Source organism: Ascaphus truei, chromosome 3, assembly GCF_040206685.1.
Source record: "Ascaphus truei isolate aAscTru1 chromosome 3, aAscTru1.hap1, whole genome shotgun sequence".
NCBI lineage: Eukaryota > Metazoa > Chordata > Amphibia > Anura > Ascaphidae > Ascaphus > Ascaphus truei.
This window is the reverse complement of record NC_134485.1, coordinates 119,869,760-119,884,166: the sequence shown is the minus strand read 5'-3', so window position 1 is coordinate 119,884,166 and position 14,407 is coordinate 119,869,760. Positions and strand designations below refer to the sequence as shown.

Sequence of the window (14,407 nt, the reverse complement as noted above, 5' to 3'; positions counted from 1 at the left end):
AAGGAGAGGAGAGAACAGGCCTGTACATTAGGGAGAACTGCTTCCTATGAACTGTTGACTTTGCATGAACTGCTGTGACCTACCTCACCGTGTTGCCAGACAATAAAGACCTTGCTGATATTTTACCCAGAGACTGTGTGTGAGTTAAGGAGCATTCCCCCTGGGACCAGGGTATTCTCTGTAAGGGTCCTACCCCACGTCCCTGGGGCTTATAGAGAATGGAGGCGCTGCACCACTAAAGAATGAAGGCAATTACCCCAGAAGCCTGGTCCTGTTGTCCCCAACACCAACGCGGGAGACTCAGGCCCTCCTGTTCCAAGCAGGTACGCACCACCCAAGTACACGTAGCCAGCCTCACTACACCCTAGATAGCCATCTGTGTCTGGGGGGGGGGGGGGAACATGGGTTACACATACATGCTCCAATCCCATTGCGTACGTTAATGCGGGGTATTCCTGTATTTGTTTTAGGTAACCTCCCTTTCTGCTTCCTAAGCATAAATATAGTATACAGTTTTCTAAAATATGGTCAACTTAGCTCTTTTTCCCCAATGGTAAATACATGTTATTATTCTTTAAATGCAAGAACACTACCACTGCTTTTTTAAGCTACTGTAAAGCCTGTTGTCCTTTCTCTTGCAGTGGTTATTCATACCTGCTTCTGGTGACAACAATGAACAGAACAAGGCACCCTCTGTCATACATTTCTTAATGCTGACATTAAGGGTCATTCTTTATATGCCGAAGCAGCCATCCATGCCGTTGTCAGCTGAAATCCCCATTGAAGTCTATGGGAATTTTCGGGTGACAAGGGCTCAAACAGACGCTTTGGCATATATAGAATTACTGTACCCCATGAATGTTAATCATAAACTCAGAGCATGGAGTTTGTATTTTTCTTAAAATCTCTGATCACTAATTATTGACTTACTTTAGATCAGGGGTCTCAAAGGCCACCAACAGGCCAGCTTTTAAGGATACCCCTGCTTCAGCACAGGTGGCTCAATCAGTGGCTCAGTGGTGGCCCTTCAGGGCTCTGTTTGAGGCCCCTGTTTTAGATAAATAGGTATAAATCTCATTCTCTAATTCTCTTATCCACTTTTACTTATTGCTATAACCTAACTCAGTGGTGCGCAAACTGGGGGGGCGCGAGAATTTCTAGGGGGGGCGCGGCGGTTGCAGAGGCCCCGCGCTCTTCCCCACGGCATTTAAATTAAAGGCCGGAGGAGGCATGAGGCCTCTGTAACTCACTTACCTGCTGCCAGCCGGGTCTTCGGCGACACGTCAACGCGCTTCAATTGTGACGTGATGAGGTCACGTGACGTCACATGACCCGCGACATAATTTGACGCCGAGCTATTGGGAGAGGAGGGGCGCGAACGCTGTGGCTCCCGGGAAGGGGGCCGCAGCTCAAGAAGTTTGCGCACCCCCGACCTAATAATTTCGCTGTTTGTCCCCTATTTCCTGTGTTTTGTGAAGGAGTAAATAACAGTTCCCTATTCAGTTTCTCTGTGCCATTCATGATTTTATACAACTCTTTCATTGAGTCGGCTCTTTTTTAATCTACAAAGCCACATTCTATTCCTTCCTTGTATGGTTCTGTATACATTCCATTCCTTTTGCAGTTATTTGTTGCCTTCTGAACATCTATTCCAGTTTTGTTTTATACAGAACCGTACATACTATTCTATATTTAGACACACTATACATTAAAGGAGCCCTCCATTGGTGATGCCGGTAGCAGCTCCGCAGGTTTAAATGTCCTGGTAACAGGGGCCAATAGGAAGCTGCAAGGGATGACATCATGGCTTCCTATTGGGCCGCGTGACGCGGGCGCTTTAAATCCGCAATTTCGATAGCCCCACACAGCTCAGCCTGAACTGCTACCGGGCCCCCTATGGAGGTAAGTATTTCGGGAACCAGGTGGCCCCAGAGCTGAAATGAACACAGTTCAGCCGAGGAGACCCCCTGCTTCAATCCCATAACGATTAAAAAAAAAAGGAAAGCAGGATTGCTGCTTTAATAGGAGGGCATTATTATAGTACTAGTTACAATGTCTTTTCTAATTATTTGTTCTTTTAACTACTGCTGTGAGTTTGCGTGTGGGTAAGTTTCTCTTTCTCCAGGTCTTTAGTTTTAAAACTCCTCTTTTAGGCTAAGTTCCCGCTGGCGCTGAGCGCGCTGATGCTTGGAGAGCGCTCCAAGCATGAGTGCCGGGTGTCCTCCGATTACGCAAGCGCGCGTGGGGGGGGGGGAGGGGTGGGACGGGGGGCGGCATTGCGGGCCAGCTGAGCGCCCGGGGAAATATAGGTTTTTTGTTTATGTAAGTGCCGATCGCGGCTGAGCGTGTGTGCACGAGCGCCGCGCGCACCGCGTAAGTGGGGACTTAGCCTTAGTTGTATGTGTGTGATCAGCTTTGCTCCATTTATAGTATATGGGGCCTATCAATTTGGTACGTTTTTTTTTTTTTAATTTCTTTAGCCATTTCATTTAACTCCAGTGCCCTGCAGCAGACTTTCTGTGTTTTTTTTCAATGTCATAGTACAGGCATACCCCGGTTTAAGGACACTCACTTTAAGTACACTCGCGAGTAAGTACATCTCGCTCAATAGGCAAACGGCAGCTCGCGCATGCGCCTGTCAGCACGTCCTGAACAGCAATACTGTCTCCCTACCTGTACCGAAGCTGTGCGCAAGCGGGGAGAGTATAGAGCCTATTACACATGCGTTATTTACATCAGTTATGCATGTATATGACGATTGCAGTACAGTACATGCATCGATAAGTGGGGGAAAAGGTAGTGCTTCACTTTAAGTACATTTTCACTTTACATACATACTCCGGTCCCATTGCGTACGTTAATGCGGGGTCTGCCTGTAGTAAATAATTAAAAAGCAAAACGAATTTAACTGTAGTTAGCACAACAAGGTTTCTATTGAAAAGTAATTTTATTAAACTAAGCATGTTGACCGATTTTCATTTGAACCTGCATTTAGCAAATTAAAGTTTAATTGACAATCACATTTTTAAATTCTTGCATTGATCTTCCTTTTTATAGTATTATAAAAGTCTTAAACAAATATTGTATTCATTTTTTACAATGACTAAACAATTGATTTTATTACATAGATGTCACATTTTTGACAATGTTCAAAGTATTCTATTCAAATGAATGATGTATGATCAACAAATGTTTTTCAGTGATCTTGTAAATTTTATGATAAGTGGACCCATTGTAGCAATGGAGGTAATAGGAGATGAGGCAGTATCATCATGGAGAAAATTGTTGGGCCCGACAAACTCAAGTATTGCAAGAAGTGAATCACCAGAGAGCATAAGAGCAAAGTTTGGGACTGATGGCACAAAAAATGCAGCTCACGGCTCAGACTCTATAGCATCGGCTGCTCGAGTAAGTATAAAATGTTTTTTTTTCCATTACAGCCGCTTAAACCAAGTACTCATTTCAATAGTAAAACTAGAAAAAAATATTGGAATGGATCATTTAGTTTTTCATATTCTATGCACATTTGCCATGCTTGATCCTGTGTTAATACTGTATATGATGCTTAAAGCCATTTAGTCAGTAGGCAGTGCGAATGTTACCATGCATTACCACATAACCCAACACTGAACATTTTGAAACAAAATACTCCAAATCTTTAATGGAGGCCCATTCTTACCTGAACCGTGTAAATGTTTTAGATTTGTACAGTATATTGCAGACATTTTTCTTTTTTTAAGTGGAGCACAATGTTAAAACTGCAATTCAACTTACTTTTTTGAACACATCAAATTTTATTTTTTATTCTTTTTAAACCTTTTTTTCTAAGGATTTTGAATGTTTGACAATCAGTTATAAAAAAAAACATGGCCTATTTAGTTCAATCCAAGTGTGTGTGTGTGTGTGTGTGTGTGTGTGTGTGTGTGTGTGTGTGTGTGTGTGTGTGTGTGTGTGTGTGTGTGTGTGTGTGTGTGTGTGATATATATATATATATATATATATATATATATATATATATATATATATATATATACTCTTATCTCATTTGAACAAATGTCAGCAAGCCAACCTCACACTGATGATACCCATCAAGGTTGAAACATGACTGTGAGTGGGTTAACTGACTTTGCATCTCCCAAGTCCTTGCTTAAAAGCTGTGTTTAAAGCAGCATGCATTGGCTAAGGGTTGCTGATATAATGTGAGCATAAGATAAAAAGTGGCACTGTGTGCTCATTTGCATGTCATTTCCCAGAATCCCTTGCTGCAGTGGAAGTGCTGTTTGCTGGGTGATAATGGTGAAAGACAGGGTTGCAGACCTGTCTAAGACATGCAAATGAATATATAGGAATATTTACAGTTGCTATATATATATATATATATATATACATACAAATGTAAATACAACTGTATGCTCATCTGCATGTCTAAGAAAAAACACAGGCGCAAATAGTGATAAGTGAAAACTGTTGCAAAGTATCAGGGAAGAATTAATAGCATATGGACGAAACCAATGAAGATGAATCTGAAATAATAATAAAAAAGAAGCAAAATATGGTGAAGTTGGCTTGTATTCTTCAGAATGCGCAAAAGACAAAAGGCTATTTACAAAGTAGCAGATAAAACAAACATGTATGATATCAAGATCCTCTCCTCACTGCTGATCTGTATGGCGGCTAGTTGGTTCTGGCTCCACTTGGAACGCAGAGACTCCGCACAGGCTCAGATGTGTCAGCAGCTGCCTCCAGTGTTGTCCTGGCTATCCCTCCCTCGTCGCAGGATTGCCAGTATGACATCAGCGCGTTGTTGTATCCGTTGAAGAGAGTCAGGGAGACCTTAAGGAAATGCTATTCCAGCCTCCACCCTACGCGTATCGTCTTGAAAAATACTTCATCCCCGTCCCCTGATGAAGTCTTTTTCAAGACGATACGTGTAGGGTGGAGGCTGGAATAGCATTTCCTTAAGGTCTCCTTGACTCTCTGAGTTCTTAGCTCTATCTGGCAATATTGGTCTAGTATTAGCTGGACAGTGTATGCCGATTCCTCCCTTCAACGGATACAACAACGCGCTGACGTCATACTCTCAATCTTCATTGGTTTCGTCCATATGCTATTAATTCTTCCCTGATACTTTGCAACAGTTTTCACTTATCACTATGTGCGCCTGTGTTTTTTCTCTCCTGTCTATATTTCCATTACTATTGTGTATAGTATTAACACATTGGCAGAATTTAATGGTACATTGTCTGATTATAGTGTTTTAATTGCGCACTTAGTTATTTTCTCTCTCTCTCTCTCTCTCTCTCTCTCTCTCTCTCTCTCTCTCTCTCTCTCTCTCTCTCTCTCTCTCTCTCTCTCTCTCTCTCTCTCTCTCTCTATATATATATCTATCTCTCTATATTTTATATATATATATATATATATATATATATATATATATATATATATATATATATACAGTGTTCGACAAACCTATACATTTGCACGCCCCGGGCGAGTGGATTTAACATCGTGGTGAGCTCCTATTGGCCCAAGCAGCACATGTTTGGTACTAGGTGGCGAGTAGATTTTTTTGTGTGGCGAGTAGATTTTTTGGTGATTTGTCAACCACTGTGTATATATATACATATATATATATCTATCTATATCTATATCTAGTTTGAGCAACATTTCGGACCACTATGGTATCATGCTTGAAAAGGACCCATAGTGGTCTGAAACATTGCTCAAACTGCTGTGTTCGGTTACTTCACATAGGGTGAATAATACCTTTTTTGACATCATCTTGGTGAGTGCTGCAGCTTTTTCTTTGTTTTGGACTGGTTTGGTATCCCAGTCTTTCTGCTGGCACCCCATATTAGCCCCTATATACCATTTTTTGCTTTTGGAGTGCACCAGGCATCATTGTATTTGTGTGTGTGTATACATATATATACCTATACCGCTCAACCCCGTTATAGTGCGATCCGCTACAACGCGGATCTGCTTATAACGCGGTCTGAGCATGGCTCCCGTTTATAAAAAGCATTTTTTGGGGGGGCAAACTTCTAGAAGTTGCCAAGAGGCCCGGGCTCAGAGCAGGAAACCGCCGGTCACACACCCTGCTGCTCTGAGGAGCCCTCACCGAGCAGTCATTACACCAGCAGGCCTCCCCGCCCTCCCGTCACCTTCCCATCCCGGCCGTTTTCCTCCTCACGTTGCTTGTTACAAGGTCGGATCCTCTGTCCCCTACCGGATACTCCCCGCGAGTACGCAATACCTGGGCAGAGGCGGGTGCTGGGGCCTCCGTGCTGGGGGTAAGGAGGAGGGTCCCGGGGACGTTACATGGCCGCTGCTCTCCACTGGGTCCCGGTGCTGTCCGTTCCCTGCCTCGGCCGCTGTGTGTGTCAATCACAGCGCCGCCATGTTTTCCCCTCCCTTCTTTCCACTCTCCTTGGGGGCCCCACACCCTCCCGGGCCGAGGGAAACACGCGAGCTTCTGTAAGACACACTCTCTCACTCTCCCTCTCCCAGACTCACACTACCCAGACACTACACACTACACACTGAAACGTTCATGTAACAAAGTACTCTAAGGCTTGGTCCCCGCTGGTTGCTGCAGCACCCGCTGTGGCGGGCGCTGCAGGGACAAGAACTGCCCCTCAAAGGGGCCAGGCCCACTGCAAGGGGTGGCCGCCGCGCTGCGCCTTCAGTTTTTCCAGCAGACTGGAAAATTGTGCTCAATACTAGCGACGGAGCGCTACGCCACGCCCCCCGGCGGTTCAACCAATGAAGGTGAACCTGCCGGGTGACGTCATGGGCACGCCTCCCCCCTGTCACTCCCCTCCCCCCTGTCTTTCCCCCTGCAGTTCACTGCAGAACGGGGAACTCGGCAGGCGTGCAGCGCAGACAGTGGGGCTTGTCAGCAAGTGAATCACTGGGTTCCTGGGTGGCACTGTCCCTTCTCATTACTTTAACTTCACTTGCTCTTCTGAGCAGAGATGCAAAGTTAAGTTGAGAAGTTTAGTTATGTGAATAATGTAACAAACTTTTCACTTGGGTTCGTGTGACAAACTATGTATATCTCCAAATATCCCTTCCACCCAGGAGGTTAACAAAGGCACAATTTAAAAGGCTCCCAAATGGGTTTTAGATTGTGGTGAACCCTGAACACACGTAACAGGCGCAGAGTAACAATATTTCTTAGAACACATTAAACTTTGTTGTTGTCTTTTAACTCCTCCTTTGCTTCTGGGGATGATTCAGTTACATTTAATACTTCAAACATTTTGTGTTGTTCTTTTTAATTACTTAATCCCTTCTCATCCAGAGAGACCAGCAATGCATTGTGCAATTGTTATTAGTCATCTTATCTTACCCTGCCAATGGGTTTTATAAACATTAATTAAAGCAAAAAAAGTTTTTTTTTTTTTTTTTTATTGTAGGAATGAGTCAATCATTTGTTTTTAAATAGTGTGGCCGGTGGACACCAGGCATGACAATAAAAAATAAATTGCTCTTCTGAAGAGCTTGCAATCAAAGCTGACACTTCAACTGAAACTGCTTATGTCAGAGATCAGGTAGACACACACACCTCGCGCTGATCTGTCAGCCGGAAGCTGACGCAGGGAGACGAAAGAGCTGGCTGCTGCAGATGCCAGGTAAATCCTTCGTGGGGGTGCCAATGCGAACGCCGGGTTCAAGGACAGCTGGGAGAGTTATCCCAGCTCTCCGGCGGACGTGGAACCCCTGATCACGGCGGCCATTTTTTTTTCCGTGATCCCCGTTATAATACGTCACATTATGTGGACCCCAAGCACCGCATTATAACGGGTGAGACACACACACACACACAAAGAATGACCTAGGCGCAAAAGACAGGGAAAAGGAGAGAAAATATAGGGTAGTATTTTCTGACTGGTTAGAATTCTTAGACTGGTAAGATATGCACTCACAGTTATTTAGACAAATTAATGCCTTTTTCCTCATTGGGATCAGGAACTCTGCACGATATTTCAGCCCACACTGGACCTCTTGGGATGTTAATCACTGCTCCACACACTCCAAACAGGTCAGCCACGGGATCCCTTCAGGTTAGATTACAAACAAGCTTTCTCCATCACATGGATTTACCACAGACATGTAAAGCAAGGTAAGGGACACACTATAGTGTAACACAGTTTAAGTAGAAAATAATTAAGATACCATAGTAAGTAAAAAACTCACACTTTATGAGTCATTAAAAAGCAGTTGAGAGTATTCACTGAGTATCTCACACTCGTTGCTAATGGAATACCGGCGACTGCATACACTCACAGCCGCTTCCGCGTCACGTGATCGCATCTCAGTATCGCGAGATCCCAGCTCTGCCCCGCTGTTGACACTATGGATGCCGGTCACAGCTTACGGTCTGGATACCAGTCTCCTCACACCTGTACACTCCTGTGCACTGGCCAACACGCGTGTGAGATACTCAGTGAATACTCTCAACTGCTTTTTAATGACCCATAAAGTGTGAGTTTTTTACTTACTATGGTACTTTTAATTATTTTCTAATTAAACGGTGTTACACTATATTGTGTCCCTTACCTTGCTTTACATGTCTGTGGTAAATCCATGTGACGGTAATTATCTTAAGTGTGTTAATATTAAATAAAAATGTATGTGTCAATATAGTGAAAAATCAAATCAAATATGCAATTAAACGTCAACAAAAAGTAAACACAAAATGCAAATAGTCCCATAAAGTTCATTATTATGAGAAATAATCCCAAATGAGCCAGATAGAGTATATATAAGAGTAATAATGTAAGGGGGAAAGAAAAAATGTTCTTCCTGGATGATCTTCAAAAAAACCTATAGACAGTAGGTTGGAGACTTAGGCAGCTTTCAGGGAGTACCACAGCCCAATGGAATCTAGACAAGAAAACCAATTGCACTCACAAAAGACGAAGATTTAAAAACATTTGGGTGTGAATACAGTAAATCACACACACATACATACACACACACACACATACACACACATACACACACACACACACACACACACACACACACACACACACACACACACACACACACACACACACACACATCCAGTGCTATTTGCGAGCAACCACATCTTGTTAGGACTTGATTATACTTGGTCTGGCAGTGCACGCTCCCTCGTGACGTCACTAGGACACTGCACACGCCCGAAACCTGCACTGCAGATGGGTGGCGGGGGCCATGAGCCGTTAGCCCTCATTGGCTGAACCGCTCACATGACGCGGCTGTCGCTCAGGGAGAACAATTTTGATAATCTGTTTAAAAATCACGCGCCTTGCAGTCGTGCGCACTTTGTGCTCCATTACTGCTGTGCATATGTTTGTTCCGCGTGTCGCCATTATAAGCACGACCGTAGGCTGCCTAATGATTGAGACATTCTTTACACAGTTTAAAGGAGCAATCCATGCAATATCCTACAATGTGTATTTTTTTTCAATAAATCAGTTCTGTTTTATTAGATAATACTTACTACATTTGTATCATTATTATTCAACTCTTAATGCAAGTTTTAATGAGTTTCAATATACTGAGCATTTTTTTGATTTCTATAGCAGGTTTTAGCCTTCTCCCCAGCAGTGCAAGATCTTTGTAACACTTTCCTTTTTGTGATAATTTGCTGCAAATATTCCCAGCAGTTTAAAGCAGCTGTGTAAGCAATATCCTACAATACATGTGTTTTTTTTTTTTTTAATAAATCAGTTCTGTACGATGAGAAAATACTTGTAGCATTTAAAAAAAATGCTTTAAAGAAATTTTGAATTTTTCTATTGTAGGAAGCATTTCCAAAGTGACAGCCCCTTCCCCTTCTGATAGACTCTGGCTCTTGAGCCCCGCCCTCTCTCTAGCAGTGCACCAATTGTATCTAGTAACTGCCCAGTTAATCATATTCCAGAACTACATTGCCCAGAATGCTGTGCAAGAACTGAATTAAATAACCCGGAGCAAGCGGTCGATTACAGGAGAACGGATCGATCTGCAGCTTAGCTAATCACTTGTCAGTGTGCAGATTGTATTGATGCACATATTGAAGGGGAAAATATATATATATTTTTTTTTTAAAACAGCATCTTGAACTGCAGCTTTAAATTGCAAACTGTAACAATAGATTATGTTAATTTAATAATATAAGAATACATTGTAGCCACTGAGTTACACTCACTTAAGGATCGATTGAAACTGAAAGGCAGCCATTAAGTGAACACTGGGAAGCAGGATCTTTGCTAATCGATCACGGAACAACAAATGGATCGGCAGTTTAGGTAATTCGTTGTCAATAACAATAATAAAAGGCTGCATATATCATTATTTTCTTTTTAAGTGCTGCTTGAATTGCCTCGTTAAATATTGGCCTCCTAAACTCAATACCCCTTGGAGATACTTAAAGCAGCAGTCCAAGCTGCCGTTTTTTATTTATTCATCCCTTTAATATGTGCATCAATACAATCCACACAATGATAAGTAATTAGCTAGGTTGCCGATCGATCCGTTCTGCTTTGATCGATCGGCGAAGATTCGGCTTGGGGGCTCACTAAATGGCTGTCAGTGCAGCAGAAGAGGACCAAAGATGCAAAGTTCTGTGGGGAAGAGCATGTAACCAGGCAGTCACTAGATACAATTGGCGCACTGCTAGAGAGAGTGCTGGCCTCAAAGGGGTGTGCCAGAGCCTGATTCAGAAGAGGAAGGGAGTGTAACTTTGTAAATGGTTGCTATAGAAACAAAAAATGCTTGTTACATTAGAATACATTAAAAACGCCATTTAGAGTTTTTTTTTTTTTTGTATTTTGTCACTACAGAACTGATTAAAAAAACCATATTTAGGATACTGCTTGTCTGCAGCTTTAAAATATTTGAAAAAAATGCATGTTTGAACTGGCAGTCATTTTGAAGTACTGTACCATCTCTGGTGTCAGTTAAGCGCTCCAACGTTTAGAAGTACGTAAACTGAACACTGTAGGTATTTTATATCTAGGAGAGAACTTGCTTCTTTATCTAAATAAACGCATGACCTAAATCCAGTACTGATCCACAATGAAAACATGGAAAATATGCTGCTGATAGAGATTCAATGATATGTGATTTATTTTGAGGCAGATCTTTTGAATGTAAAATGACATATCTGTATTTATTAAGTATGTCCAGTATGTGTTATTTAAAGAAAAAAAAAACTTTTGTTTTATTTCTCCTCATAGCCTAACAGGATTCTTGACACATCAACTGAAAAAAATAGTTGGGTATGCTAAAGTGACATGAGCTAGATACAATTTAGTTTGCTCTAGTATCTTTCCTTGCTTTTACTATTTAGCATATTTATTACAGGCATACCCCGCATTAACGTACGCAATGGGACCGGAGCATGTATGTAAAGCGAAAATGTACTTAAAGTGAAGCACTACCTTTTCCCACTTATCGATGCATGTACTGTACTGCAATCGTTATATACGTGCATAACTGATGTAAATAATGCATTTGTAACAGGCTCTATAGTCTCCCCGCTTGCGCACAGCTTCGGTACAGGTAAGGAGCCGGTATTGCTGTTCAGGACGTGATGACAGGCGCATGCGTGAGCTGCCGTTTGCCTATTGGGCGATATGTACTTACTCGCGAGTGTACTTAAAGTGAGTGTCCTTAAAGCGGGGTATGCCTGTATTTGCATGCCTCACAAAATAAACTTTCGTCAATAAATCTCTAGATTTTGTCGAACTGGAAGAATATATTCCAGTTGCGCTTCAATTTTTTTTAGATCTGCAAAGATTGTTAACACAATTTCCTTTTCTAATCTTCTCTGTTGCTAGGAGTTAGAGTTTTTCTTTCCATCGAGTGGAGATCGTGGCCCAAAGAACACTGCAAATTTTAAAGACTGTACCTGCTGCATTATTAAGCCTCATGCTGTTTCAGAAGGTAGGACCATTATGATGTTGTTGCTGTTCTACTGTATGTTTCAGCCACAGAATTCCAAACTCAAAATGTGTACATATTAAAAATGTGCATTCATTCTGTACTCCGAGCAAAACAAGATCCTGAATTTCCCACATTTGTAACTTAAGTATTTTTTTGTGTGCCAATTTCAATGCTTCATATTAAAATACTATTTTTTTTCACGTCTATTTTGGGCTCCCTTAATATTTTCCTCTTCTTTTATTATATTTGTTCTGTAGTTTTTGCCATTTTGTTTCTTTAGGGTTGGTATTTGTTTTAAACAGTTATGCTTTCCTTCTTTTCCAAAGATACCATTAAAATATAATGTTGCATTTTAGAGGGTCCTGGTGGTTAATCCTAGTGGGTGTAACCTTTAACAAAACAAAAAAGAAGGGCACAAGTGATGCAAATGAATACTTTATAAAAAAGAAAAAAGATCAAATTAAATAGATATCACATAAATATATAAAACAAACAACGGGATAAATTGCCTGATATAAAGTAGAACCCAGATTCAGGGGGATGTGCAGTCTCTTGTCCATCTCCTGGAAGTTCTTCACAGGTCCCTGGGAAACTCAAGTGGAAGCTGATGCTGAAGTTTACCGCTACGCCGTCTCCCCGCTGAAGCGCCTCTCCTCCGTGCGCCGGACACCGAGGGGTCGTGCTCGTTGCCGGGAGAAAAAACTGGTGTTGCGGCTGGCATGCCCCTCTCTCCCTTCACTGGAACCCGGATGTGACGTAACTTCCGCTCGTGTCAGGTCTGAGGTTTCTGGGAAATCCCGTGGGCTATACGCTGTGACTAGCTGACAGCAACAAGAACGGTGCGAAGTCTGTGAATAACTGGAACGTGCAGATAGACCCTCACAAATCTTTAGGGGGTACACTCTCTTAGTTCCTACCTAGATTCAACGCATTTCGGCCCTAGGAGGCCTTCATCAGGGTTAACAAAACAGAGTGCTGCATCCCCTTCTTATACCCTGTAGGGGTGGGAACCCCATATCAATTAAGCAATACATTTTCAATTGAAAAGTCTGTTAACCCCCATACTATTACTTGCCTGGGGCTACAGTAGCTGATGACATCAGTGAAAAGAAGGGTAAGCAGCACTCCGCAGGGGTCTCCAAACCTGTCCTCAAGAGCCGCACACAGGCCAGCTTTTATGGATATCCCTGTTTCAGCGCTCAAGCACTGAGGCACTGATTGAGCCACCTGTGCTGAAACAGGGATATCCATAAAAGCTGGCCTGTGTGCGGCTCTTGAGGACTGGTTTGGAGATCCCTGCTCTATAGTATCAGTGGTTCATGGCCTGCATATAAGCTAAATCTTTTAATACAGAAACATAAACATTTTTTCTTCACTTTAGTAGTATAGACCCTAGTCTAATAAATTGATATTTAATAAAAACTGGCTTTCCAACAATATTTGTGTGTAATTATTGGAATCCATAGTACATCAAATAATATTTCATATACTTTGACACTATTGGTTATCAATAAAAAATATATGTGTATATTAACCTTTTCAAATGATATTTTAGTGAATAACTATCATTGAATGGTTAATAAAAACAATTGGGTAATGATCCTAAACAAAGGGATACATGTGTTCAGATATAAGACATAAAATCGTGAGTAAAAAATCAAAGCGGGGGAGGGGGGTTGGCGGGACAGGATAAGCTAAAAACAATAAAATTCCCATTAGGTCCTAGTCACTCTTAGATCATCATCAGCTGGTGGAATCCAAAAATGTAGTGTATTCTATAGTTCAAGCTTAACCAACAGATAGGTCCCTATTGAAATGCTAGAAGATCAATCTCCTCATTAAGACCCCTTGGTTGCATTGTTTGTACTTTTAAAGATCCAATATAACTCTTGTTGGCACAATTTCAGAGACCTATCACCTCTTGCAGTACATGTTTTAATGCTCTCTATACCTGTAACCACGAGTCCTTTTCGAACTTGATTATGTTTATGAAGAAAATGTCTGGACACCCCATGTTCTATTTATCCTTTAACAATGTTGCATCTGTGTTCTAAGAACCGCTCCCCTAATGTCCTCTTTGTGCGGCCTATGTATTGTAGCCCACAACTACAAGTTAAAAGGATACCACATGAGTCGTATTGCAGATAATGAAGTGTTTAAGATGAATGACTTCATTAGTGACACTTGAGGTGAAACTTGTCGCTCTGTTGTTCATGTGTTTACAGGTAAGGCAACCATTGTTTCCACATTTATAGGATCCTATAGGTTGAACCGGGAGCCATGTTTCCCCTGCTCGCTTCTGTCCTTCTCTCTGTGTACTTTTTTTGGGTAGCACACGGGGCGAGACTGTTCTTTCAGCTTCTAGCTCTTTTAGAAACAACTGCTGGCTTCTCAAGTTTATTTTTCAAGATAGGGTAATTGAGTAAAATCGGCCAATGGTTTTGTATGATTTTTTAAATGTGATTTGCTGTTCTATTGTGCT

At 41.9% G+C, this 14,407-nt stretch overlaps 1 protein-coding gene across 2 annotated transcripts in view; it reads left to right on the top strand.

Annotated features, from left to right (window-relative positions):
• The window catches only part of NME7 (NME/NM23 family member 7), a 225,237-nt gene that overhangs the window by 99,522 nt on the left and 111,308 nt on the right, over window positions 1-14,407 (top strand). For both annotated transcript variants that reach the window (XM_075589425.1, XM_075589424.1), the window contains exons 6-7: window positions 3,201-3,408; window positions 11,820-11,925. In XM_075589425.1, coding sequence (XP_075445540.1) covers window positions 3,201-3,408; window positions 11,820-11,925 — 314 coding nt within the window. The remainder of the gene's footprint in view (window positions 1-3,200; window positions 3,409-11,819; window positions 11,926-14,407) is intronic.